The sequence below is a fragment of the Eriocheir sinensis genome, chromosome 7 (assembly GCF_024679095.1).
Source record: "Eriocheir sinensis breed Jianghai 21 chromosome 7, ASM2467909v1, whole genome shotgun sequence".
NCBI lineage: Eukaryota > Metazoa > Arthropoda > Malacostraca > Decapoda > Varunidae > Eriocheir > Eriocheir sinensis.
In genome coordinates this window covers 26,668,617-26,696,538 of record NC_066515.1, presented here as the reverse complement: position 1 = coordinate 26,696,538, position 27,922 = coordinate 26,668,617, and the positions used below count along the sequence as shown (strand labels likewise).

Below are 27,922 nucleotides of genomic sequence, written 5' to 3'. Positions count from 1 at the left end.
TGTACATATTAATGAGAATAAAGAAAACAGAAGTGAACTTAACTGCAGGGTGAGGGAGGACTATAATAAAGAGCATCGTTATGAGACATTGAGTTTATTGCAATAAGACAACTACACAAGGTGGTGTGTTGAGCTTGCTGCTAAGAGTGAAGTGAGGCGAGGGTGGCGCGACACTTGCTCTGTTCAGTATAAAAGCCGAGGGGTTTTAAAAGAGTCCCATTCATTGTGGTGTGTGGGGAGGGGAGGGAGGGAGGGGATGGATGGGGGGAGGGGGCCAGTGAAGTAAGGTAGTAGTAATAACATAGGCGGCCGCCACCTCGAGGGTGCGGCAAGTCTGTACACTGGGCCAGCCGCCTCAGCCGCCGCCTCTGGGGTCGGGCGGCGGCGGTAACAACGATGGGGGGGACGAAAGGTCATATACACGCGATGATGAACCTTCACGGGAGGATATACGGAACAGTACTGGTAATATACTGGTTGCACGGCCGCCCCGCCTGGGTGCAGCGTCCGCGGCAGGGGCGGTCCACCCGGGGGGCTGCGCCGAGCTTCCCCCTACATAGAGCACGAACGGAGGGGTGTCTGTCGCCTGTCCCCCAGGGGTAATCTATCATTGGTGGCCCCAGGGGTAATCTATCATTGGTGGCCCCAGGTTCCCCAGCAGCAAGGTGATGCCCTGGGCAGTTAGCAGGCAAGGTGGGGTCTTCCTCAGGGGATTTTCTTTCTCCTCCTCCTCCTCCTCCTCATCTTCCTAGTCTTCTTGTCCTCCTCCTCTTTTTCATCATTTATTTTGTCTTCTCTTATCAGCGTTTCTTGTCTCCTCCTCCTCTAATATTCTTTCTTCTTCTCTTCCTTTATCATCTTTCTTTCTTCTCTGTTGCTTCCTTTTCTCCCATTTCCATCCCCTTCTTCATTCTCTTGTGTCCCAGAAGAATCATCATCTACTTCTTCTATTCCCTTCTTTCTTCCAATTCTTCCTCTTCCCCTTCTGTCTTGAAGGGGTAAACACTGACCTCCATTCTCTTGACCCTGAAGAATTGAAGCATTGCCACCTCTCATAATCTCTTTGGGGGGGAGTGAGCAAGTCAACAGGAGGAAGAGGAGGAGGAGGTGTGGGAGGAAGTATCATCACCTCTCCTCTCTTTGGGGGGTGAGCGAGTCTTCTTGGTGGAGAGGAAGAAGAGGAGGAGGTGTAGTCAGGAAGCCCACCTGCCACTGTAACTGCCAGCCCTTTATACAACACGATGGGCCTTGCTTACTTGCTTGAACTGCCTCAACACGAAAGTCGGACAAAAACCTAACGTTTCTGTCGCGGTAGTAGTAGTAGTAATAGTAGTAGTTCCGTTTGAGTGTAAATAAAAAGAGTAATCAGCGATACTTTACATGTCATATGCAGCATGTTTTCTATAGCGGGGATGGGCGCCGTCTGAGGCACCGTTCCCCTTGAAGAAGCACATTTCTAACGCTACTGTGTACTAGCTCCGGGAATCATCAATGTGGTATCCGGAGACAAAATATTAGAAGAGATGACTTGTGTGCATTACCCACTTACAAATCCTCTGCAGTTAACCATACAAACGAAGCACGGTGCTCGACCCAAGTGGCGGACCTTACTTATGGGGTCCGGGGTAGCTGGCCACGAGAAAATCAATCAACCAACCTCAACCAACCCAGAGTTAACATATGAACAATGAATGCACCATCCATCCAGGAGTGAGTTGTTACACTTCTAAAGAAACCATAGCATCACTTGTGTCTGTCTATGTTTCTAGCACAGCACTCGCAGAAGCTTGTTCCAGTGGAGAGTGAAAATAACAACAATAAGAGTTCACTGAGAGAAAAAAACAAAAAATTAAACTGATGATGCACTTCCTGTCCTACCAAAGAGTGAAACCATTATGATATATTTTCTACCGTCGGCAAATCCGCTTCCATTGCCACTTAAACCAAGAGTTACGTCCACAAGATTTCGCTTCACGGAAAAAAATAAATCCGAAAATAAACCACAAATTAATCTTCTTGAGGCCTCGCGGCGTGACCGTCCGACGAGCGCCTCTGCCTCGGGGGCGTCGGCGAGCGTCCCGTTAGCCTCATTTTGGGGTCCCGTCGCCCACGCTGGAAGGCACGGCCGAGACCTTGTCCGCCGAGAGGTCCTCCTTCGGCGACACGATAGACTCGGTCACCTTCTCCTCCTTCTTCTCCGACTTGCCAGCTGGAAGGGAATGGGACTCAGTTAGGGATATTGTACTGGGTTAGGACATGTACCTCTCCTCACTGATAAATGTGTATTCCTTCACTGGTGCTAGGCTGGGTTAGGACATGTACCTCTCCTCACTGATAAATGTGTATACCTTCACTGGTGCTAGGCTGGGTTAGGTCATGTACCTTTTCTCTCTGATAAATGTGTATACCTTCACTGGTGCTAGGCTGGGTTAGGACATGTACCTTTTCTCTCTGATAAATGTGTATACCTTCACTGGTGCTAGGCTGGGTTAGGTCATGTACCTTTTCTCTCTGATAAATGTGTATACCTTCACTGGTGCTAGGCTGGGTTAGGTCATGTACCTCTCCTCTCTGATAAATGTGTATACCTTCACCTTTGCAAGCATTCTACCTCAGCTTATGATAAAGACTGAAATGTTAAGGCAAATTTTTAGACTCTCAAATGAAAAAGGCAATTATGACAAAACTGCATGACAGACATGGGGCGATTACTTATGTTATGTACTCGATTACAATTACGATTACTTCATATTTTCACAATTACGATTACTTCATATTTTCATGATTACGATTACAATAAAATAAGGTGTAGTCGATTAAGATTACATGATGTATTAATCGTGATTGCAATCGTGATTACAGGAAGGACTGAAAGGTGAACTTGCAAATTTCATAAATATTATTTAACTGACTGAATTACTACAGATATTTAGAGTACATACTTGCTGTACGAGAAACGATTAACTAAAACTTTGCTAATGTAATCTCAAAAGTAATCACGATTATGATAACATTTTTAATTTATTTGATTACGATTATGATTACTTAAAAAATAAGAGGGTAATCAATTACGATAACTTGAAAAACTGTAATCAATTGTAATTGATTAGGATTACAGATTATGATTACCCCGTGTCTGGTGCATGATGAAAACTGATATAGCACAAAACCCACAACTCGCCAAAAAATGACTTGAGACAGTTGTTTATGAGGGTGGGACCGTAACACCAAGATTTATCTTCTAGCACAGGTATGCTGACAGGCTGCTCCTAGCTCACCAGTGGCTGGGATGGAAGGAAGGTAAGGTACTGCTTCACTCTAACACTAGGAAGCTCTTGGGACTTCTTTAAAGAGCTCATATTGGATGCAGGAGGAAACAGAGGAAAAACAGGAGGAAACAAAGGAAGAACAGGAGGAAACACCGAGGAAAAAGGTCCCCCCCACCACCACCACTCACCGTCCCTGTTGAAGAAGGCCTGCGTGGTGCTGAGCGCGTCAGCCCTCAGCTTGGCCTGTTGGGCAGAGCTTGGGGGGTTGGAGGTGCGCTGCGTTGCCTGTGGCGGCTGCGGCGGCCCCTGAGACGGACCCCCCCGGCTGGTGCGGTGACTTGCGGTGGTGGCCGTGCCCTGAGAAGAGGGAGGTCGCTGGATTGGCCCGGGGTTTGGGTAGCGACTGGTGGTGGCCATGGGCGGGGCCGGGCCACTCAGACCACCCTGGGTGGCCATGGGCAGCTGGCCGCGGAGACCCATCACCATGCCAGTGGACCTCAGGCTGCCACCCATCATCTGAGGGAGAAGAAACGCCTGCTGTGAGCCCTGGCGTGGTGCCCCCCTCCCAGTGTGTTGCAGGGCAGTGTGTTCTGATATGAATGACTGACAGGCACGGTGCACACACACACGCACACACACACGCACATCCACACCCTACACCCCAAGGGCCGTACCTGAGAAGTGTTCTGTGTCGGGTACGACGCACTTCTGTTTGAGCTTTGGTGCGCCAGGCCCGGCTGGCTCGGCATTTTCCTGTTCTGTGCCTTTGGGGAGGAGATTTGCGGCACGCTAGACCCACCATGGGTGTTGCTGGCATTGCTGTTGCTGCCGCTGCCGCTGCTGCTGTTGTTACTGCTGCTGCTGTTCACGCTTGATGATATGCTGCCTAAAAAAAAAAGGAACCTCTACGACGTCTTGCTCCACACAGTGATATATTTGGGCCTCAAGGGAAGGAGTCTGGACTAATATTCTCAAAGGTTTCAGGCTCTTAACACTGATATTTCTGAAGACCACAGGGAAGACAGGACAGGTTCTCATAAGTGTTTTCCTGTTCACGGCGCAGAAACCTCACAGTCTACCGCCAGGGCCATGAAACCACTTATGAAAACCCCTATAGCTTCAACTAGAGCCTTCTGAAATAGATGCAGCAAGGTGTGGGAACATTTGAGAATGTGTGCCCCGGGCTACAGCTACAGCATGGTGGGGTGCCACAAGCTGACCTCACCAGGAGTAATGATGCCTGGGACTCAACAGCTGACCTGACACATGCACTGCTTCAAGGCCTCACTGGACTAGAAAATGTTATACTGAATATCAAGGGTGAACTACACTAAACTGGATATTGCAGTCTGGCCTTACTCTTACATGTATGATGGGAAGATAGGCATTATAGTGATCTGGCATGCACACACACACACGCACACAGGCACACACACACACACAAACACACACCCAGGTTTGATTCCCAGGCCGAATGGAGACGGATGTCCAGTCTCACCCGTGCCCCATGAGGGTGCCGGGTGACTGTCAGGGGCTGTGTGTGGGTGTGAGGTGAGGTCCAGCAAGACCCAAAGTCATTCCCAGGCTAGGCAGCTGAAAACCCTCTTGGGGAGGCTCCTGGCTGGCCACGAGTCCAGCGTGTGATTAGACCAAGGTGAATGGCACACACAAACACACACACACACAGACACACACACTCACACACACACACACACACACACATACTTACTGGATGTGGGGAAGAAGGTTGAGAATGAGTTCTGTGATGCGCCCGGGGACTTGAGTTGCTGCCTGGAGGTGTCCTGAATGTTAGCGCCCGGCTGCAAGGACTTGAGGAAGCTGGGGGGGAGGGTGGGGCCGCCCCGGAAGGCCTGTGCCCCAAGCTGCTGAGCCGCCAGGCTCATGCTGGACCCAAACCCCTGCATGCCCACACCGCCTGGCCCGGGCTGGGACTGGTTGCCAAACCCCTGCAACCCAAAGGCTGCCGGTGGCGTCTGCAGCGGCGGCTGGGCCTGCTGCTGCACCGCCGCCTGGAGGGGCGACCCAGAGGCCGTGTAGAAGCCTGCGGCCTGCTGGGGGCCACCGGGGCCCGTGGGAGGTGCTGTCGGGGGTGCCCCGGGGGCTCCGCCACCATTGTTGGAGTAGAAGGAGTTTGGCGGCTGGATGGCCTGGATGACGGAGTTCTGCACACCGGGTCTGGGCACCAGCTGTGAGCCCAGCAGCCCCATGGACTGGCTGGGGTCATAGATGTAGAGCTGTGATGGCTGTGGGCCGCCCTGCAGGGCCGTGCCCAGGCCACTCTGCTGGAAGGGCGTGCCGGCCTTGGAGCCGATGGTGCCAAAGTTCTGCTGGGAGTTGCCAAAGGTCTGCGTGGAGGGCTTGACGGCCGAGGACATGAGGGAGTTGGACGCCGTGGAGATGAGCACGGTGTTCTGGTTCTGTGGCTGGCTCTGACCGAAGCCGGTGACCCCCGTGGGCTGCAGGCGGTACTGGGACAGGTTGTTGGTGTACAGGTCCGGTGTGGTGAGCGGCGGCGGCGTCTGCAGGAACATGGACTGCTGCCCGAAGGCGTTGCTGCCCAGGCTCTGCCCCAGCCCGTACGGCGGGTACTGGGAGAACTGGGACGCCCCGCGCTGCCCGATGACTGGCGCACCATCCAGGAAGGGCTGGTACAGGCCGGCCGTCTGGGGGTTGGAGTTGAACACCATGGGGGGCGAGGGGATGGCCCCGCCGATGCCCCCGAAGGCCGCGGTGCCACCCAGGGCCTGGTACATGCTGCTGTTGGAGGGCCCCGTGGAACCCGACACCAGTGGCGGGGACAGGGAGCCAGTGATGCCCAGCGAGGACCCGGCCGGACCCGGCGACACGGAGCTGCTGCTGGCGGCCTGCTGCTGGGGCTTGACCTTGCACACATTGCCGGAGCGGCTGACCTCGGCCTTGGCCAGCGAGGCCGCTGCCGAGGAGGTGTAGGCCACGGCGGAGGAGGTGTACACCATGCTGCCGCCCATGCCCGGCCCCTGCTGCAGGGGTGAGCCACCCTGGTAGCCCGTCACATCTGGGCCATGGTCCTCGCAGGAGCCCACGGAGGCGGCATCCTTGGGGGTGAAGGAGGCCTCCAGGGCGGCCGGGGAGTGGTCCAGGCCGGCCACGCTGTCCACAGCGCTGAAGGAGGCCGTGGAGAAGGACACGGAGCTACTGCTGGCGTCCTCGGCGTGCTCAGGCACGGGCGCCATGGTCTCCCACACCTTCTTGACGGAGGCGATCTTCAGGTTGAGGTCGTCGGTGGAGGGCGAGATGGGGCTCTGCATGCTGCTGGAGGTCATGACCAGCGGCCGGGGCAGGCTGATGCCCTTGCTGCTCACTGAGCCGGACACCTCCGTCAGCTCAGAGTCGAAGGTGAAGTCCAGCTTCATGTCTGGGGCAGCCTCCTCGCTGACCTTGGTGGAGAAGTTGAGGGGCAGCTCGATGGGCTCCGGCTTGTCCACCTTCTTGTCCTTGTCGTCCTTGAGGGCCAGCGTGGTCTCCGGGGAGGCACTCTTCCGCTCCCGGCTCTCTCGCTGCCGCTGTGGCTTGGGGGCCTCGCCAAACTTGGCCTTGTACTCAGCGCCCACCGTGGCGTTGACGGAGCCAGCCGCCTTGAAGTTTGTGTTCTCGAAGATGATGGTCTGCGAGGGCACGGAGGTGCCGTCCAGCGTGCTCTTGTCCACCTTGGGGAAGCTGGCGGGGTCGTCGCTGGGGCTGGAGCGCTGGCTGCTGCCGGCGGAATTTGGCTGGTCGCTGATCTCCACGCCGCTGTCGTGGTTGTCGAAGGAGGCCGGCTTGATGCCTGGCTGGCCGGTGGCCTCGATGGCGGGCGGCGGCTGTGAGGGGGAGTTGGCGCGCAGGGTGGCCGTCAGTGGCTTGTCCCAGGCATTCTTTGGGGGCGGGGGGATGGCTGCCGGGTCCTTGACGGGGAACAGCGTGTTGACGGGGGATTCCACAGGGCTGCAGGAGCCCGCGGACTTCATGGCATTGATGCGGTTGTTCTCACGCTGCTTGGCCAGGCGCGGCGGCAGCTTGCACTGCCTGGAGCGCTCAAACCCGCTGCGCTCCGCCTTGCTGGAGCGACTCTTCTTCTTCTCCTGCTGTTTCTTGGAGGCGGAGGAGGCCGGGGCAGGGCCAACGGCCGTTGTGGTCCCGGCGGGGGGTGGCTCACTGGCAGGGGTGGCGGGGACGGGCTCGTGGGGCTGCGTCTTCTGCTTCTCCTTGCCAGACTTGCGCCGCGTCACCTCCTGGAAGCCATCATTGGAGTCCATGAGGTCCCCGATGAGCTCAGACACCTGGGGCTGGTCGTCAACGATCACCACGCCTGCAATGAGGGGCAGAGGCCGGCTGGCATGAGTGGCGGAGCTTAGGGTCATTAGCTAACACGACACTAACACAGGCGGGGGTGTTTGCTAGCTCCTCTGCACCTTGCCAAACAGTGATAGCAGGGAAGAACTGGACGAGACTAAGCTAGGCCTACCGAAGACCTCGAGACTCTGGAAACACACGTGAACTAACAGATTCAAAAGTGCACTCTACAAAACATAATATCATATACTCAAAACAAGGAAATCCAACCACTATTCTGACCTGAGAAGTTGATTTTAATACCTCAGTGTGACTAAATGAAAACTGGTCTATCGATCTATTTGACTGTACTTTGGAAAATACAGTGAAGGAATTTAATCTTGTATAGTGAAAGTAAACATATCTGAGCCTTATGAACCTATGGAAGGGCTAACCTAACAATCTACCATATACCATAATAAATATATGTACCTAGGAGAGAGGTAGCTCATCAATATATGTTTCAGACTGCTTGAAAACTTGTACAACTATGCTTACTTTCCTAGACAACTTTCTTCCCCTAATACAAATAAACTCAAGTCATATTCTGATACACTGAACTCCTTGAAAACTCGTACAACTATGCTTACTTTCCTAGACGACTTTCTTCCCATAATACAAATAAACTCAAGTCATATTCTGATACATTGAACTCCTTGAAAACTCGTACAACTATGCTTACTTTCCTAGACGACTTTCTTCCCATAATACAAATAAACTCAAGTCATATTCTGATACATTGAACTCCTTGAAAACTCGTACAACTTTTGGGTTCCACCACCAGACTGTCGCTCACTCAAACCAGTTCCCTATCAACCCTTATTAACCAAAGTCTCCCATTTGAGCTATGTGAGATCTACATGTACTGGTAGATAACTCTTTAAATATTTCATGGCCTGGACTACGGGAGAACTGTGCTAATTGATTGATTGATTGTTTAATATAATAACTGGCACCAAAGAACGTATTTGTAATTGTAACAACTATTTATTTGTAATCTGCCTATATAGAGAACTGTGCTAATGGTCTCTAGAAAACACAGCAGAGGTATGCAATCTTGTATACTCAAAAAAGATAACACTGAGCCATATTCTGATTCCTTTAAGTGCTTCAAAACTCCTATCGACCTATCAGTTGAGAGCACACCATACAAGCCTTGCCCTGCCATTCAAACCTAACCTAACCTTACCTTACTTTACAGACCTATTCCTCCCCCTAATATAACTAAGCTTGAGCCATACTCTGATTCCTAAGTGCTTCAAAACTCCAACTGTTGATCGGTCATTTAAAACCTCACTATAAAAGCCTTGCCCTGCCATTCAAACCTAACCTAACCTTACTTTACAGGCCTATTCCTCCCCTTAATATAACTAAGCTTGAGCCATATTCTGATTCCTTTAAGTGCTTCAAAACTCCTTCTGTTGATCTATCATTTAAAACCACACCATACAAGCCTTGCCCTGCCATTCAAACCTAACCTAACCTTACTTTACAGGCCTATTCCTCCCCTTAATATAACTAAGCTTGAGCCATATTCTGATACCTTCAAGTGCTTCAAAACTCCTTCTGTTGATCTATCATTTGAGACCACACCATACAAGCCTTGCCCTGCCATTCAAACCTAACCTAACCTTACTTTACAGACCTATTCCTCCCCTTAATGAAACCAGTGCATAGGAACTAACAAACACACCATCAATAGACATAGACAGACAATATTACCACTTGAATATCACAGCACAATCATCTTATATGTAGAAACACAACACACTTGGATCAATATTCTTAGACACTTCAGCACACAAGATCAAATTTTTTAAGGCTTTCATGGGAGTTCTGGGCCTCTCCATGGGTAGTTATGTGACCCTTTTTCTGTACCATGAACCCATAAAACAACTCATTAGAACCTGACTGATCTCCTTTTCAGCCTCTGGAAATACTTGACGTGAAAGCTTTTGAGAGTGCGTAAGAATGATGACCCAAGACATATCACACAATAACAAGACAACACAAGGTAGCCAGCTCTGTCTCACACTGGCAGATGACTGAAGGGAACGACAAGGACATGCAAGCTAGTTATGATAAATCAGTCTATGGATGAGGGCTAGAGCAATGCAGCGATGGTCTGTTTAACCTGGTAGCAGCGACGAGCCAAATTTGTGGCTTTACCGTGTAGCAGCGACGGGCCAAATTTGTGTCATGATATAAACCCCCCAAAATAGATGATGCATAAACTGATCACAAATGCTTTGATATATATATATTATGAAATGGTTTGTATGAGTGATGATTTTTTCTCATTTTTCTCGCTTAGAGGGACCATTAAGAAACATGATCCCCGCTGCTACCAGGTTAAGCGCATGGAAGCCGATGGGAGCGAAAAATGTATTTGTGGCTTCCGAGACATATACTGGACTAAGGAATCTGGCTTCGGATCCATGCACTTTTTTTTTTTTTTTCTTTTTTTTTTTACAGCAAAGGAGACAGCTCAAGGGCACAAAAAAGTAAACATTAATAAAAAAAAAAGCCCGCTACTCGCTGCTCCTAAAAAGAATCCAAAGAGATGGCCGAAAGATAGGTCAGTTTCGGGAGTTTTGGGTCCCTACAAAGGTTGGTTTAGGGGCCGTAAGCAACGTTGCCAGATTGTTGCACTCAGGGCTGTGTTCTTAACCCTTGGATGGCGGCAGTATTTGAAGAGTAGCTCCCCAAAAAATGAATGGTCTATATATAGTCACTGCCAACCTTAGGACCGCAGTAAATATAGTTACGCCGCATGAGGGTATCGGAAAAGCCGCCCAAATTTTTCCACTCTGCCCGGGAATCGAAGCCGGGCTCTCTCGGTTGTGAGCCGAGTGTGCTAACCACTGCACCACGAAGTCCCGCCCAAAAACTGTCTCCTGGGCTCCAATAACTAGCTTCATTTATTTCTATCGTTAAAATAATTAATTCCTGATGTTTCTTGGCAACAGTTAGGCGTCAAAAACTGGTGAGTACGCGCCTCTGAGTACGGCAATCTTGCAACTCTACTCTATTCAGGAGCAGTAAGTAACGGGCTTTTTATTATTGTTTTCTTTTTTTTTAAGCCCTTGCACTGTCTCCTCTGCCGTAAAAAAATAAAAAATAAATAAATAAAACGTTGATTAAAAGTCCAATCCAAGAAGCTTTAGGTCCCTACAGAGTTCAGGATGAGTAACTCTGTACGGACCTGTAACTTCTGGGACTGGACTTGTAATATGGCCCCTAAACCGACATTTGTAGGGACCCGAAACTTCTCTGAGTGGACTTGTAATATGGCCCCTAAACTGACTTTTGTAGGGGCCCAAAACTTCTCTGATTGGACTTATAATATGGCCCCTAAACTGACTTTTGTAGGGGCCCAAAACTTCTCTGACTGGACTTATAATATGGCCCCTAAACCGACCTTTGTAGCGACCCAAAACGTCTCTGATTGGACTCGTAATGCCGCCCAAAGACTGAAGTATTGCCAGAATAAAAACTGAGGACCATTCTTTATTGTGGCAAATGTTCTCCAATGGGGGTGCTACGGTAGAGGAGTCAGCACTGTGCTCATCAACCCTCCATGAAGAAGAGGCAAGGGTCACACTCTTAAGCTGGGGTCACACATACGCTGTTCAGTGATACGTTTCACTGCGGATTGAATTTTGGCGGTTCATTGTGATTAACCTGGAAGCAGTGATGGGCCAAATTTGTGCCATGATTTATACTCCCAAAAATAGATGATACATAGACTGATCACAAATGCTTAGATATATATTATGAAATGGTTTGTGAGTGATGATTTTTTCTCATTTTTCTCGCTTAGAGGGACCTTTAAGAAACATGATCCCCGCTGCTACCGGGTTAAGCTACCGCTCTGTATGAACCGCCAAAATTCAATCCACAGTGAAGTGTATCGCTGAACCGCGTATGTGTGACACCAGCCTTAAACGTTCCATCATGAATACACATTTGACAAGGCTTTCATAGGGGTTGTGGGGGCATTTCCAGCAGTTTTATCACCCTGGTGGCAGTTTGACCCTTCCTCTGTACCATGAATCTAAAAAAACACTCATTTCAACCCAACTGATCTCTCTTTTGGCCTTTGAAAACAGTTGATGAGGGGAGGAAGCATTTGAGACTACCAACCCTGGTGAGCACAGTGCTAACTCCACACACAAGCACCGCACGTTCCCAGTAGTTCTCCCGAAACGAGCACTTCTTGGTCATCACTGCCTGTGTCTAAAGCCCCCACCCCCCGGATCACTCTAGCCCCCTGAAGCAGCACATGACAGCAAGGCAACACACAGACAGACACATGAACCTCCATCCAGACTGGCATATTGCTTTAGCACACATCACAGAGACTCAAAAGAAAAAACTCTTAATAACCATCAAAGGCAACTACTGTAGGCTACCAAACAGTTATTATTAGTGTTGTCAATCTAAGGCTTGCTTAATAACCCCATCAGGTATTAGTGGCATGCTTGGATAAACAAAATCACATTAAAAAAACAAAATAGTACTTGTAATAATCAGCTTGGTGAAACAAAAGGCTCCCAAATTTTCTTCATGTATTCTCTATGCTAAAGCAATCGCCTCTTAGGCTCAACATTCATCATTCAATTCATGAAGAATTGGCTGACATGGATTGCTGTGGAAATGGCAACAGGAAACTACTTACTAGCATAATTATTCAAGTCGATGCCCTCCAACGGGTTGGTTTTCTCTTGCTTGGGCTTACTTTTGTTGCTCAAGTTGCTCACTTCAGCAACACTTGGCTCTAACTTTATCTCATGTACTTGATTGACAGTAGTTTCAGCTCTAGTGCCCTTTCCACCTGGACCAGAAGGATTCTTAGTTTTCTCATTTTTATGCGGAGCCTTCTTCTCACCAAACCTCTGGGGGGTGACCCCCAGGCCCTCGGCTCTAGACTCCTTGGCAAGAGTGTTACGGCCCTGTGCTACACCCCCACCTGGCGCGGGGGCCCACTTCCTATCAGGCTTGCTTCCTTTCACTCCGACTCCGACGCGCAGCTCCTTGCTCTTCTCCTTGTTCTCCTTGCGGGCCTCCGGGTCGCTGCTCTCAGAGGCAGTCTCCCAGTCAGCCTCTTCGGTGGTCTCCGGCGTCCCTTCCTTGGTGGCGGCTGGCTTGGCTGCCGCTGGGGCCGCCGGGGCCAGCGCCGCACTGCCTGGGGCGCTGGACGGCGCACTGGCCCGGCCCTTCTTGGCAGCCATGCTGCTGCCAGTGGCGGGGCCGCCGCGTTGCCGCTCGTACTCCCGCCGCTTCTGGAACCTAGGCGGCATCCTGTCAAACCTGCTCTGCGGCGGTGGAGGCGGCGGCTGCGGTGCCTGAGACTTGCCTGCGGTGGGGTCAGACACGCCGACGTCTGCGCCGGGCCCCTTCCCCTCATCGCCAGGACCAAATTTTCCACCACCACCACCACCACCACCACTACCAGCACCACCACCATGAGCCGCCACAGACCGCCCCCTGCCCCCTGAGAGGCCCTGGCCCTGCAGTGCCGGGCCACCACCCCTGGAGCTCCCCCGCCTGGCCTCCCCTCGCCCTCGGCCGCCACCTCGACCAAACTGGGAGCGCTCACCATCGCCGCTCTCCTCCCGGCCGCTGGGCAGAGACGAGCCACCGAGGACGCCGCCGCCGCCGCCACCGCCTGAGGCAGGCACCGTGGCACTGCTCCAGTCACCGTCGCAGCTCACCCAGTCATCCTGAGAACCAAGGGGGCACTGCTGTAGGCCTGTGTGTGTGTGTGTGTGTGTGTGTGTGTGTGTGTGTGTGTGTAAATCATGAAGTGTGCAATAATGTAAGATGTAATTCAATTCCCTAGAACAGGGAAAGACTGACATATGAACACAGATAAATTATGGCCCTGAAATGACCTCAGAACACCCAGCTCCACAAGACACAACTAATAGGGCAGCCACTCCATTACTCTCTCTCTCTCTCTCTCTCTCTCTCTCTCTCTCTCTCTCTCTCTCTCTCTCTCTCTCATTTTCTGTATCACTTGTCCAAACATGTTCCAAGTTCACCATCGTCTATCTAGCTCCTCAGAATTACCTTCCCCCCTGACTGCCAAGGTTAATACACCCTAAGAGAGAGAGGGGTCAAGGGTTGAGGGCACTTACCTTTCGGTCCCTGTGAGAGCGTCCATGGTAGTCCTCATAGTAGTAGTAGTCATCCTCCCGGTAACCTCTGTTCTGGAACCTTGGAGGTGGGCCTCGGCTCCGACGCCCATAGTCTCCCGCACCCCCACTGCTCCCTCCTCCTCCTCCTCCTCCTCCTCGGCCCCCTCGCCCTCCACGGTACGAAGGGAACGATCCTCCTCCTCCTCCTCCTCCCCCTCCTCTGGGTCCTCCACTCCTCCCTGTGCTCCTGGCAGACTCGTATCTGCTGCCTCTGCTCCCGCGCCCTCCCGCTGTGACGGTCTTGGCGCCCCCGCCACGCTCGGCAGCCTTGGCGGCCTCCACGCCCTCAGTGGCGGCCTCAGGTGTCTCTGCGCCAGCGGTTGCTGTTTGAGAAGACCCTGGTGCGAGGGTAGTGGTGGAACTGGCCTCGGATGTGGCCGCCGCGCCCGCCGCCGCCGGCTGGCTTGCCTGTGGCTGTGACGACTGTGGCGGCTGTGCCTGCTGTGGCGGCTGCTTTGGATGCTCTGCCTCTTGATACTGCTGGTGCTTCTGCTGGTGGTGGTGGTGGTGGTGGTGGTGATGAAGCTGTGGCAGGGGCTGGATGAGCTGCTGCATCAACGGCTGTGGCTGTGGCTGGTGTGGCTGTGGTGTGGCCACCATCGACCCAGCCTGAGCCTGATCCTGAGGGCTGGACGACACCCCCCTGCTGCCCCCCACCGCCACCGCCTCGCCCCCCATGCTGTTTGGGGTGGTGGTGGTGGTGGTAGTGGTGCTGGTGGTGGTGCTGCTGCCCGCTGTAGTGCTGCTGCTGCTGCTGCTGCTGTTGATACTGTTTCTGTTGTTGTTGTTGTTGATGTTGATGCTGCTGCAGCTGTTGATGTTGTTGGTGGTGGTAGTGGTGGCCTGGCTGGTGGCCGCCACCGCGCTGGCCGTGGTGCTGGCCGTGGTGGTGGTGGTGTTGGTGGTGGGGTTCTCTGAATGGCTTGGTGCCATTGTTGTTGCTGCTGCTGCCGCCGCCGCCGCCGCCGCCTGGTGCTGGCGGGCCAGGCCCCACACGCTGGGAGCCTCCCCGGCCCTGCTGGTGCTGCTGCTGCTGCTGCCGCTGCTGCTGCTGCTGCTGCTGCTCAGGCTGCCGGCCGTGCTGCTGGCCCCCACCGGCGCCGTGCCGCTGGAATCGGGGCGGGAGCGTTCGCCGTTTTTTGAACGGCTTGCCCAAACGTTGTCGCGCTGCTCCTTGGGGTGCGGCGGCTCCTTGGGTTCAACCTTGCGCACCGCCGCCTCCCCCTGGCTGGCCTTCTTCAGGGTGGTCATGTTCTTCCGGATCTCCTTCTCCTTGTCCGAGGCCTCCAGCCTCTCCCTGGTGATGGGGGCCGGGGCCGGGGCGATGGAGGGCCGCCCCCCGCCGCCCTCCTTCTGGGCCTCCCGCTGTGGGCCGTCCGCCTCCTCTGTGCGGGCCTCCTCCTTGGCCTCCTTGCCCGGGGCCTTGGCAGGCTTCTCCTCCTTGGCCTCGGCCTTCTTGGGGGACTCCTGGCCGCCGCTGAGGTCCTCGGCCCTGGCCTCGGCACGGTAGTAGTCATCGTACTCATAGGTGGCGTCGGCCCAGGAGGTGATCTCCAGCTTCTTCTCCCGTGGCAGGATGCTGGAGGACCTGTCGAAGGAGTCCTTGCTGGCGCGGGACTCCCGGCTGGACCGGCTGTCCCGGCTGTCGGGCCGCTGGGGACGCTCGCGCACCTCCTCCATCTTCTCGGCGGCCTCCACCTCCTTGTCCCACTCCTTGTGAGTCATGCGCAGCTCCCCGCCGCCCCCCAGGCCGCCCTCGTACCCGTCCTCCTTCATGAGGGGCTGGGGCTGGGGCTGGGGCTGGGGCTGGGGCTGGGGCTGGGGCTCCGGCTCGTAGGGGCGGCCCCAGGACTCCATCTTGCCCTCGCCGCGACGGTCCAGCAGGGGCTCCTTGTCGGGCCGGTCCAGGCGCCGGGGCTTGCCGCTGTCACGCTCAAAGTCCCGACTCTTGCCGTCCCAGTCCTCGCCATTCATGTTCCTCCTGGCATGGGGGGGGGCAGGGGAAGGTTACCACAGGGGAGGACATACACACATTATCTCTCAACATACACACACACACACACACGCTATCTCTAACAACACACACATAAGAGAATATAAATACCTGGGTATATTGTTCAGTTATAATGGACGGTTTAGGAAAGGGAACTAGAACTTAAAGACCACGCAACTAAGGCCATGTATCCACTGATTGGGACTTCTCGAAAATATGATTTGCCATTTGATATACAATTAGAAACGTACAATAGTATGGTGGTGACAGTTGCGACTTATGCATGCGAAATATGGGGTTATGACATTATAAGGGAACTGGAATCTTTACAGATGAGGTATCTTAAATATGTAATGTATGTACATAGGTGTACAAGTACAGACATTGTATATGGGGAATCAGGAATGTATCCACTGGAAATATGTATAAAATGCAGGATGATAAATTATTGGTCCAGGTTGATTACGGGAAAAAATACCAAGCTGAGTTATGTTATGTACACATGTTTATTGCACTTCTATATGTCTGGTACTGTTATAGCGCCATGGCTGGGCTATATAAGAGGTATATGTATTGAACGTGTCTGCCAGGTGTATGGCAGTCACAAACCATCAACAATGTTAAGGAAGACTGTTGAGCAGAGGTTGAAAGATTTATGGACATCAACTTGGTATAGGAATATAACAAAAAGCAAAAATGTGCACATGCTAAACAATTTGGCTCAGTTTATTAAATTAGTTCTGAGGCTGTTTAGATAAAGACTTGATGATATAACTTGTTATACAGGAGCTGTGCTCCATACTTTTTTTTGGTAAAGTCTGAGCAATAAATGTATTCTATTCTATTCTATTCTATTCTATTCACACACACACACACATACTGACTCTCCCACTCACCTCCTGTCAAAGTCAAAGTCTCGCTGCTCCTGCGCTGCCCTCTCCCGGTCCTCAATCTTCTCATGGTAGGTAGTACGCGCCCAACTCTCTCGCTCGGGGCGGTCACGGTAGCTTCCCTGAGACCCACGGCCACGGTACCTACTGCACACATACATGCAAAGGGATTATTATAAATTACCATTAGCTTCACAGAATAGTATATAAGTCATTGATAGACATGTAAACCTTGCTATCCATCTCTCTCTTAACCCCTTGACTGTGGATTTCCAACCAGAAGACATCACCAAGCTACAGGAGTGGAGCAAAAAGTGACTGCTATAATTCAATGAAGAAAAATGTAAAGTCCTGCACCTTGAGAGGGGATATCCAGCACACCAATACCACATGGGAAACACTCCACTATCCACCACAGAGGCAGAGAAAGACCTGGGACTATATGTTACCAGGCTACCAGAGAAGGCGAAATCCGTGCCAATTGCAGCGGACGGGTTAACTATACTGTCACAACACAAGCCCCCTACTCACCCGTCTCTCTCAGGGCGATCATAGAAGTCATCCCTGGCTCTGAGGTCGCTTCTGTCCGGGCGCTCCAGCTTGTCCAGCCTCTCAGGGCGGTCCACTCGGTCGTAGAGGGCACGGTCATCCCGGTCCTCCCGGTGACGCTCGGCGGATGGCAGGCTGGCCGGCCGCTCCTCCACCTCACCAGATGTGTCACTGTCCGTTCTCATGCGTCTGTCCTTCACCAGTGCTGTGGGGGGAAACTCAGCACCTCAGCACACCGCCAATGTCTCAGAAATGATTTAGTGTTCCCATCAATGATCAAACCCATTGATTTGATAGCAATGCAATTACTGGTAGCCTTAACTTGGTTTTGCATGAATAATTTTGAATGTGAAAAAGAGTGTGAAAATATAACTATTACAGTCATGAAGTATGAGGGATGAGTGTGGGGTGGTGGTGGTGGTGGTGGTGGTGGTGTTGGTGGTGGTGTTATTGGCAGTGTGTGTTGGTGGCGGTGTTATTGGCAGTGTGTGTTGGTGGTACTCACGGTCAGCATCGCGTGCCATGAATGCCTTGACGCCGGCGTTGAAGCGCGGCTCAAAGGATGGCGGCTGGTTCCCTGGGCCGCCGCGGAAGGGCTGCTGCTGTCCGCGCATCATCTCCTGCTGCTGCTGCTGCTGCTGCTGCTTCTGGAAGCGCGGCGGCAGCTTGTTCTTGAACTGGTTGGAGAAGACCGGCTGCTGCTCCCGGGGCCGCTCATGAGGCCGCTCGTGGGGCCGCTCGTGGGGCCGCTCATGGGGCCGCTCGTGGGGCCGCTCGTGAGGCCGCTCATAGGGCCGCTCGTACTGCTCTCGGGGATGGTCCCGGTAGGTGTCCCGGTAGCCATCGCGCTTGTCCGGGTACTGGCGGTAGTCCCTGAGGGGCGCGCGGTCCTCTCGGGACTCACTGTTGCTGCGGGAACACCCGCTGCCGTGGGGGTCAGAGGGGTCCTCACGCTCCTTGGGTCGCCCTTCCCACAGCTCACGGTGGGGCTTCTTGCCTCCGCCACCGGGGCCGCCAGCGGCCAGCTGCTGTTGCTGTTGCTGCTGCTGCTGCTTGCTCTGCTCAAAGCGTTTCTTCTCCTCAAAGCGCTTCTCCTCCTCCTCCTGGCGCAGGCGTGCACGCTCCAGAGCGGCCTGAACCTCATCCGTGGCTGCACGCTTCTCACGCCAGGCCTCCTCCTCTTCCCGGGGGTGGGGTGCAGGGGGGTGGGGCGTGGGGGAGTGGGAGGCAGCGTGGGGGTGTGAGGCAGGGTGGTTGGGGGGGTGCACTGTGCCCAGGGAGGGGGAGTGGGAGTGTGGGGGGTGGTGAGGGGGTCCTGCCCCCCTCATGCCTGACCCCTGGGGGCCGCTGAAGTCCCTGGCCAGCCCCCCGCGCTGGTAGTCAAAGGCCCCACGCTGCTGCTGGGGCTGCTGGGGCTGTTGCTGCTGCTGCTGGGGGGGCTGCCACCTCCCGGGGGAGTACCTCCGGGTATCATGGGGGCGGCGGTCATCTCCACCAGCCTCCCGCCGGGGGTCACGGTCCCTGGGGCCCAGGAGGGGCCTGTCCCGCAGCAGTGGCTGCTGCTGCTGCTGCTGCTGCTGTGGGTGCTGGTGCTGCTGTTGGTGCTGCTGTTGTTGCTGGTGCTGGTGCTGCTGCTCCCTGTCCTGGTCCCTGTCCCGCAGGCCCAGCAGGTCTTCACCATCGCCACGGCCTGCCTCCCTGCCCTGCTGCTCCTTCTCCCAGCGGTCGCGGCGCTCAACCTTCCAGTCCAGCTGCCGCTGCTTGCTGCCGTCTTCCTCCGCCGCACCCTCGTCCTCACTGAAGTTCAGCTTTTGGCTGTAAGGAGGGGGGGGGGGGGGTCAGTATGGTCCTGAGTAAAGCACTAACAGAAAAGAAAAAACTATTATTGACACAGTTGTTATCCTGAGGTGCCCTAAGGCAGTGTTATCCTGAGGTGCCCTAAGACAGTGAGTGTTATTGGCCGCGTGGGCAGGTAAGGCAGCACTCACTTGTAGTCCACCTCGCCGGCACTGGTGGCCCAGCCCTCGGCCAGGCACTGGTCATCCTCAAAGCCCTCCAACGCCTCCTTCTTGATGATGGGCGGCGGCACCACTATGTCCTCCTCACCGGGGCCGGGCGGGGGGCCGTTGCCTCGGTAACGTAGCTGCTGCTCCCTCCCAAAGGGCGGCCGGGGGTGCCCGGGGTAGTTGGGCGGGAAGCCTCCGGGGAAATTACCACGGCCCATCTGTGGCGGCAAACACACGGTGAGGGCGGCTGACACAACATGGAAACAACTTTGAACTTAGTGATGCAAAACTACCCACTGATCATCACTACTCCATCCCTTGCAATGCTAAGACATGGAGCAGCCGGGCACATCTTCAACCTCCTCCTCCTCCTCCTTGACCTCAAAAACTATCCTCACTAGAGAGAGAGAGAGAAACCCAAACACCTGAGACAGCCAAGGCCCTGAGTACTTACGTATGGTGGTGTCACGCCTCTAAACTGATGGAGTTGCGCCCCGTGAGGTGGGGCAGGACCCATGGAGCCCATACCACCCCCAGGGCCCATTGACGGACCTCCAGGGGGGGTTCCTCTTGGCCCCAGCCCCCCTGTACGATTAGGGGGGTGCAGGTCACCTAGAAAGGACAAAAAGGGACGTGATTATCCTAGACTTTACAAGCAATATCACTAACACTAAACTCACAGCTATGGGCCTTCAGGGTAAGCATAGGAGGGCAGGGGAGGGTGCGAGGCATGGCACATCACCCCCCAGCTGTCCCATGCACCAGAAACAGACAAAAAGGGACATGTGATCACCCTACACTTTACTAACAATATCACTAATACTAAACTGACAGCTATAGGCCTTCAGGGTAAGCATGTGAGGGTGCAAGGCATGGCACAACACCCTCCCAGCTCTGTCCCATGCACCAGAGACGAGGAATGTGTGCAATGGGATTAAGCTGCAGCGGAGGAGCGTACGGCATGGACTGACGGGATTGTGCATGAGTGTTGGTGTGGATGAGAGGGATGGATAGTGGAATGGGTGACGTGTGAGATGGTCTGGATGAGTTTGTGAAGCTTGTACGAGACTAGGATCAAAGGAACGACTATAAGGGGAGACCGCAACAAGTATGGCCCACTAGCTTGAAGGAGAGCGAGGGAGCATGATAGCAGGTGGATGATCGCGTGGATTAGCAGGTGGTAGGAACGAAAGACAGCGGATTTGTGGAGCGTGTGTGAGCAGGATTGAGGGATAGACTACTAAGGGAGGCTGCAATAAGTATGGATCACTGGCTTGAACGTGAGAGAGAGAGTTAGCGGATAGATGATTGCAAGGGATGGCGTGTGATTTGATTGACAAGACTGCGGATTTGTGAAGCGTGTGTGAGCAGGACTGAGGGATAGACTACCAAGGGAGGCTGCAACAAGTACGAACCACTAGCTTGAACGAGAGAGAGAGCGAGTTAGCGGATATATGATTGCAAGGGATGGCATGTGATGAGAATAAAAGATGACGGATTTGTGGAGCATGTGTAAGCTGGGCTGAAGAAAACGACTACCAGGGTTGACCATAACAAGAGTGACTAGCAAAGAGTTGGCAGGTAAGGGACTGAATGGCTGGGTTGCAAGGAAGCGCAGGAACGGGGGAGAGTAAGCAACGGTTGCGAACATGGCTGGCTACATATTCTCTGAGGTGTGTGTTTGCCTACCATTAAAAGAGTTTGTGGTCTGTGGGCTGGGAAGGCGGTCATCCTGCGGCAGCTGCGCCACACCACGCCCTCCACCCTGAATCCAGCTGCCCTCCGCTGCAACGAGCAAACGCGTCAGCACACGCACACACACATTCAAACTGATCTCAAAATAAATAAATGAAAAAAATAAAGTCTAGAAACGTCTGGACTTGCCCTGACTGTCTAGGAACACACACACACACACACAAACACATTCAAACTGACCTCAAAAACTAAAAAAAAAATAAAGTTAAGAAACGTCTCAACTCACCCTGACTGTCTGAAAACCCAACACACACACACACACACACACTCAAACTGACCTAAAAAAACTAAGCGCAATACATATCAAACCAAGAAGTGTGTGCTCAGAATCGCCCGCCCTGGCAGTAACACTAACGACCCCACTAGGAAAAACAGCCTTGTATTGTTTGTGTGTATGTTTGCGTGTATGAGTGTATAGTGTTGCGAGGAGGGGGGAGGGGGAACTTACTCTGTGGCCTCAGACTGGGTCCAGGCCCGTACTGCGGCGTAGACTCTGCCGGCAAGCTGCCACCACCAAGCTTGGGGAACTCCCGATGAAAAAACGGCGACTGCTGGACTGAGGAGGACTGTGGGTGCCCACCATCCAGGGGGTGAGGTGCCCCGGGGGAACCACCAGGGAGCCCACCGCCAGCCGCTGCATTGCTCCACGGCTTGCTGCTGCCCCCGCCACTCCCCGCCACGCCACCGGCCGCCGCCCCGCTCCCATTGCTCAGGCCCGGCACGAGGGGCTGGCTCGGGGCTGGCACGGGGAGGCTCGGGGTGAGGTTCGGGGCGAGGGTCCCCAGGGAGGGCTTTGAGGTGGTCTGGGGGGGGAGGGTGGTGGTGGTGAGGGGGGTGGTGCAGGGGGCAGGGGGGGCCAGGCTGTTTACACCGGGGCTGCCGCTGTTTTTGTTGTTTGTGGTGCAGCTGCTGTTGTTGTTGTTGTTGATGGGAGTGGTGGTGGTGTTGTTGGTAATACTGGCGGCTGCAGCGGCGGCGGCGGCTGAAGCGGCTGCTGCAGCTGCTGAGTTGAGGTTCGCGCCGCCAACGCTCCCGCCATCCAGCACTGAAAACAAGAACACTTGCTATAACTCACACACACACACACACACACACACACACAAGAAAGAAAAGGGAAAACAAAAGAACAGATAACTATGTCTCAACCTTTCACTTCTTCCTCCTCCTCCTCCTCTTCTCTTCGTCCATGATAATCCATTCTCTCTCTCTCCCTCCTCCTCCTCCATTTCTTTGGTTTATCCATACTAACCTATTCTCTCTCTCAATGGTTTTCCTATTTCCCTCCTCTCCTCTCTTTCTATCTATCCATCTATACATAAATCTCCAATGCCCTCTTCCCCCCTCCCATGCTGTGATGCCCACCTGTCACCCACAACAGGAGTATAGAAGGTCTACTGTCTTTACCTGAAGGTTGAGAATTTTGAGTTGAGCTTGTGGTGCCTCCAAGGCCGCTGTTGGTTGATGCTGGGCCGGCCGCATCCACACTTGTAGGCACCCCTGCCCCGGGCACCTGGAACACACAAACAAACACACATACATAGATTAGGGGCCATAATTTTAACACCTTGAGAACAGATTTCCCACAAGATGACATCACTAAGCAACAGGAATGGAGCAAAAAGTGGCTGCTACAATTCAATGAAGAAAAAAAGCCATGGACATTGGGAAGGGAAATCCAGCATACTAATACCACAAGGGGAAACACTCCACTATCCACCACAGAGGCAGAGAAAGACCTGGGACTATGTTACCAGGCTCCCCGTGAAGGCAAAATCCGTGCCAATCGCAGCGGACGGGTTAAACATTTCGTCAAGGCTTTTATAAGAGTTTCTGGGTATTTCCATGGGTACTTTTATGACCCTGGTAGTAGTTTAACAAAGCTTCTATAACATGACCTTTCAAAACTAGTCATAAGAACCCAATTAATCTCTTTCTCAGCCTTTTGAAATACTTGAGGTGAGTCGGGAGTCTCTAATGAGCTAAGAAGGAAAACATTGCAGTAAGAAGATGGGTGTTTGGTTGAGCACTGACCTTTGGAGTGAGGTCGAGCGGTGGTGTTGGGGTCGGGGTGACCTCCTGAGGGGTGGAGGAACCATCGGGGGTCATCTCCTCCGCCTTGCTGCCCCATCCTTGTCCGCCAGCAGGTACCAGGTTCACGTTAGGGTCGTTGCCGCTGTTCTCTGCCTTCAGGCTTGGCAGGTTCGCAGGAGGGGGAACGCGCCGCACAGACGCCACTTTACCCAGACTTTGCATGCCATGTTTCTGAATTACAGTTTTCTGGGTGGTTTCAATAGACTTGCCCTGCGGAGGAAGGAAATTATTAACCCCTTGACTGCGGATTTCCTACAAGAAAACATCACCAAGCTACAGGAATGGAACAAAGAGTGGCTGCTGAAATTCAATGGAGAAAAATGCAAGTCCTGCACCTTGGGAGGTGATATCCAACTCATCAATACCACATGGGAAACATTGCACTATCCACCACAAAGGCAGAGAAAGACCTGGGACGATATGTTACCAGGCTACCAGTGAAGGGATATCCAGCACACCAATACCACATGGGAAACATTGCACTATCCACCACAAAGGCAGAGAAAGACCTGGGACGATATGTTACCAGGCTACCAGTGAAGGGATATCCAGCACACCAATACCACATGGGAAACACTGCACTATCCACCACAGAGGCAGAGAAAGACCTGGGACTATATGTTACCAGGCTACCAGTGAAGGGATATCCAGCACACCAATACCACATGGGAAACACTCCACTATCCACCACAGAGGCAGAGAGAGGCCTGCGACTCTATGTTATCAGGCTACCAGTTAAAGCCAAATCCGTGCCAATCGCAGCGGACGGGTTATGAACTTGGACAGGAAAAGGGACGAGGAGGTGCTTGAGCTTACCTTGAATATATTATTTATGTTCAGTGACTGGAACTTCTTTGATTTCTCCCCCTTTGCTTGTGACCCGGAAGATGCTGACATGCTGATCACAGGCGCTCATTTAGATGCTGAGGAACCTGTGGAACGAACCACTAAGCTGAAAACAGAGAGGGAGAGAGAGAGAGAGAGAGAGAGCGTCAGTAACAACGTAAGGAGGGTAACAGGTTCAATAACATCCTGACACTGACCAACTGTAAAGAACCAAAAGAGAGAAAAGTTAATGATATCCATGCACTGACAAACCACCGACTTGCTGGTTGTAACAAAGGAAAGAAGTGAGAAAGTTACTGATGTCAACCGCTGGCCAAAACAGGTAAAACAGGCGAGCAAATTAATGGATATCCCAGCACTGACGGACCACTGGGCTGCACCAAAACAAAGAAAGAGGTACACTAGTTAATATCCCGGTACTAATGAAGCACTCAACCACACCAACATGAAGAGAGAATTAAATGACACTGGTATTGGCACTCACAAACCACTGGGCATCAAAACAAAGAAATGAGTGCCAAGTTCATCTATACCCTGGCACTGATGCACTAAATTAAACCAGGAAAGTGTGGTAAGTGAGTCTGTGTGTGTGTGTATATATTATTATCTGTTGGCATAAAGGAGTGATGAAACCTTATGGAAAAATATGTAAACAGTTTCCTCCTCCTCCTTCTCCTACTTCTGTTCCCGGTCTTCGTGAATGATGTGTGTGTGTGTGTGTGTAATTATGATGCAACACCACCTCCCCTCACACAAGGCTGGCTTTCCTAATCTTCTCCACCAGCAAACACTTCCTTCAACATACTTTCCCTGATAACCAATCTTTTTCCGCTGATAAGATACTGCACAGATAGCCCTAATGCTCCTTGGCAGAATTACAACACAATGCCTATGTTACAGAGAAAAGTACACTCTTCTGCCAATCTAAATAAAGGTTTCCCAACAGAGTATTTCATGGTGATAAGAGGTTGAACATTATTAAACATTTCGGGGGCCAATTTAACCCGGTAGCAGTGGGGACCATGTTATTTAATGGTCCCTTTAAGCGAGAAAAATGAGAAAAAAATCATCACTCACACAGACCATTTCATAGTATATATCAAAGCATTTGTGATCAGTTTAAGCATCATCTATTTTGAGGGGGTTTATATCATGACACAAATTTGGCCCGTCGCTGCTACATGGTAAAGCCACAAATTTGGCCCGTCGCTGCTATCGGGTTAATACCAGTTAGAAGACATATTTAAGAGTATCAAATTTGGTTAAGTTTGGTTAAGGAAATTCTGAGTTGTCTGATTCCATGTTAGTGAGACATATTTCGGGCATTCAAAGTTGACTCATCTTCACTTATAAAATTTCAGTTAATTCCCCTGAGAAGACATTTATTTTCTTTCCATAGGTTAGTTTTTTGTTCCTGTCCCTTGAGTTGCTGCTAATTTCAAGGGTCATTTTTTTTATAATCGATGCCCAAACACACACTTCTGCACCTTAACTGGAAAAATTATATACCCATGAAAACCCAGTTACTCTTCTCTGTGGCCTTAGGAAAAGGTCGTATAATGGGAGCCCGATATGTTTAACCCCTTGACTGCGTATTTCCTACAAGAGGCCATCACCAAGCTACAGGAATGGAGCAAAAAGTGGCCGCTACAATTCAATGAAGAAAAATGTAAAGTCCTGCACCTTAGGAGGGGATATCCAGCATACCAATACCACATGGGAAACACTCCACTATCCACCACAGAGGCAGAGAAAGACCTGGGACTATAATCTTACCAGGCTACCAGTGAAAGCCAAATCCATGCCAATCGCAGCAGATGGGTTATGATTATGCCCCTATATATCCCTTTCCTCAATATCCAATGCATTGCCCATTCTTCCCCTGCTACCACAAAGAGTCTTATCAGGTATGCTAGCTGGGTAAGACAGAACCTTGGCCTTATAAATGAAAGAGCAACAACCTTGCCCCCAAAACACTGCTACAGCTCTGACCTTGATCAAGTAAACAAAGCAATGAGTCACAATATTGTTGCACACCATTGTCAGTATATAATCAGACTGGGGTAACAAATAATAATAATAATAATAATAATAATAATAATAATAATAATAATGATAAAATTATCCTCTACACACCCATGACCTACCTGAATCTGACCCTATTTTCCTAACCCCCAGCCACACCCACTTTCATTCCTAGGGTAACACGTGACCTACCCACACAGCCTACACCTATTTCCCTAGGCCTACATTAACACCCTACAAAATCTACCCCCTCCATAGGCCTAGATAGCCCCAGGGTAAGTCTAAATCACACCATAGGCTTAGGTTAAGTTATATGAAAGTTTGCAGGATCAATTTCTATTTCACACACACCCAGACCAACCTATGCCTGCAGAATCTAGCCCCTCCATAGGCCTAGGCAGCCCCTGGGTAGGTCTGACACACCCTTGCCCTGGTGAAGATTAGCCCTTAAAACACCCCCTAGGCACCTTCCCCCGGCCTCAAAAAAGTGAAAAATAGGGTTAAATTAGCCTGTTTGCTGTCCCAGGGTGTTCACATTGCCCCAGGGTTGACATAAGTAGCCCGTGGGTAGGTTTGACACAGCACCCCCTCCCACCCACCCCCAGTGAAGATTAACCCTTAAAACACCTTCACCAGCCTCAATATGGTTAAAGTATAGTTAATATTGCCTATTTGATGTCCCAGGGGGATTCACATTGCCCCAGGGTAGGCCTAGGTAGCCCCAGGGTAGGTCTGACACACCGGCCTGATAAGGGTGCAACTGAGGTTCATATGGCCTGTTTGAAGTCCCAGGGGGTTAACATTGCCCCAGGGTAGGACTAAATGGCCCCCGGGGACGTATAAATCACATGGGGGTCACGGTGCCGCTGCTTGGCACTACACAGCTTGTCACTGCCTTCCCACGGGGTGCCAACAGCGTCATAGTGATTTCACGGCCTGGGGGTGCCACCACAGGGGTTACGTTGGCATCAATAGCGGGATGGAGGTGCAATCCGTCACCTGTGGCCGCCGGTGATGCCCCTGTGGCCTGGGTGCCGCCCCCGGGGGTTAAATAAATATTTACCTGGTGGGAGTGTGTGCTATGTTATGAGGTTAATAATGGCAGTAATTACGGTATACAGGTGCGATGGTCCCCCCGTGGCCCTCAGCGGCGCCCCTGTGGCTGACGTGCCGCCCCCGGGGGTTCAATAACGAGAAATAAAATGGGAGAGAAAACACGAACGGAGGAGAGGAAGGGAGGGAGAGAAAATGGAAGAGACGGGAGGATACGGAGAAGGGAGGAAAGGTAAGGGAGGAAGGAATGGAGGAAACGGAGAGGAAAGAAGGGAGAGAAAATGAAAAAGGAGGAAAAAGGAAACGGAGAGGGAAGAAGGGAGAGAAAATGGAAGAGAAGGGAGGAAAGGGAGGAATGGAGGAAAAGGAGGAAGAGAAGAAAGTAAGAGGAGGAGGAAGAGAGGAAGAGGAAGGAAAAGAGGAAGAGAAAAGAGGGAAAGGGAGGAAAGAGAAAGATGAGAGAGGGAGAGAAAAGAGGAAGGGAGGAAACGGGGAGATAGAGAGAAAGAGAGAGAGAGTGAGAGAGGAAGGAAGGAAGGGAGACCGAGTCAGCAGGTAGGGGGATGATAAAATGTCTGCTCCGTTTATCAATAATTACCAGGCGTGTGAGGGACTAATGGCGTCTTACCCGGGCTCGTTCCAGTGACGGATGACTGAAAAATTAAATCCTATCCTAATGGTGGAGGCAAAGGGACGGATGGCGACAGATATTCACGATAACTTCACTACCACTACGCCCCGCCGAGCGAAGGTTAAAATGGCGAACTCCACAATGTTGCCAGATCGTCGCACTCACCCTTTCATATTTCACGATTTCTCCCCCAAAAACTCTCTCCTGGGGCATAATTACACGAATTATTTATATTTCTCG

The 27,922-nt window shown here is 52.2% G+C and overlaps 1 protein-coding gene across 7 annotated transcripts; it reads right to left on the bottom strand.

Moving 5' to 3' along the window:
• Positions 1-724: 724 nt before the first annotated feature.
• On the bottom strand, positions 725-27,841 carry LOC126995244 (protein PRRC2C-like). Of its 7 annotated transcripts, none has more exons than XM_050854719.1 (17): positions 27,680-27,841; positions 23,944-24,079; positions 23,068-23,337; positions 22,441-22,546; positions 21,485-22,081; positions 20,971-21,066; positions 19,736-19,893; positions 19,264-19,499; positions 17,781-19,090; positions 17,258-17,480; positions 16,733-16,873; positions 13,784-15,824; positions 12,322-13,366; positions 4,999-7,617; positions 3,944-4,155; positions 3,458-3,785; positions 725-2,209 (listed from the first exon to the last, which is right to left on the bottom strand). In XM_050854719.1, exons 2-17 carry the CDS (start codon positions 24,022-24,024, stop codon positions 2,088-2,090), a joined length of 9,585 nt encoding a protein of 3,194 aa, XP_050710676.1. In that variant the 5' UTR covers positions 24,025-24,079; positions 27,680-27,841; the 3' UTR covers positions 725-2,087. The 7 variants fall into 7 exon arrangements, with proteins under 7 accessions (XP_050710676.1, XP_050710680.1, XP_050710682.1 ...); XM_050854723.1 differs by having other exon boundaries at positions 12,613-13,366; XM_050854725.1 differs by having other exon boundaries at positions 13,243-13,366.
• Between the last annotated feature and the right edge of the window lie 81 nt (positions 27,842-27,922).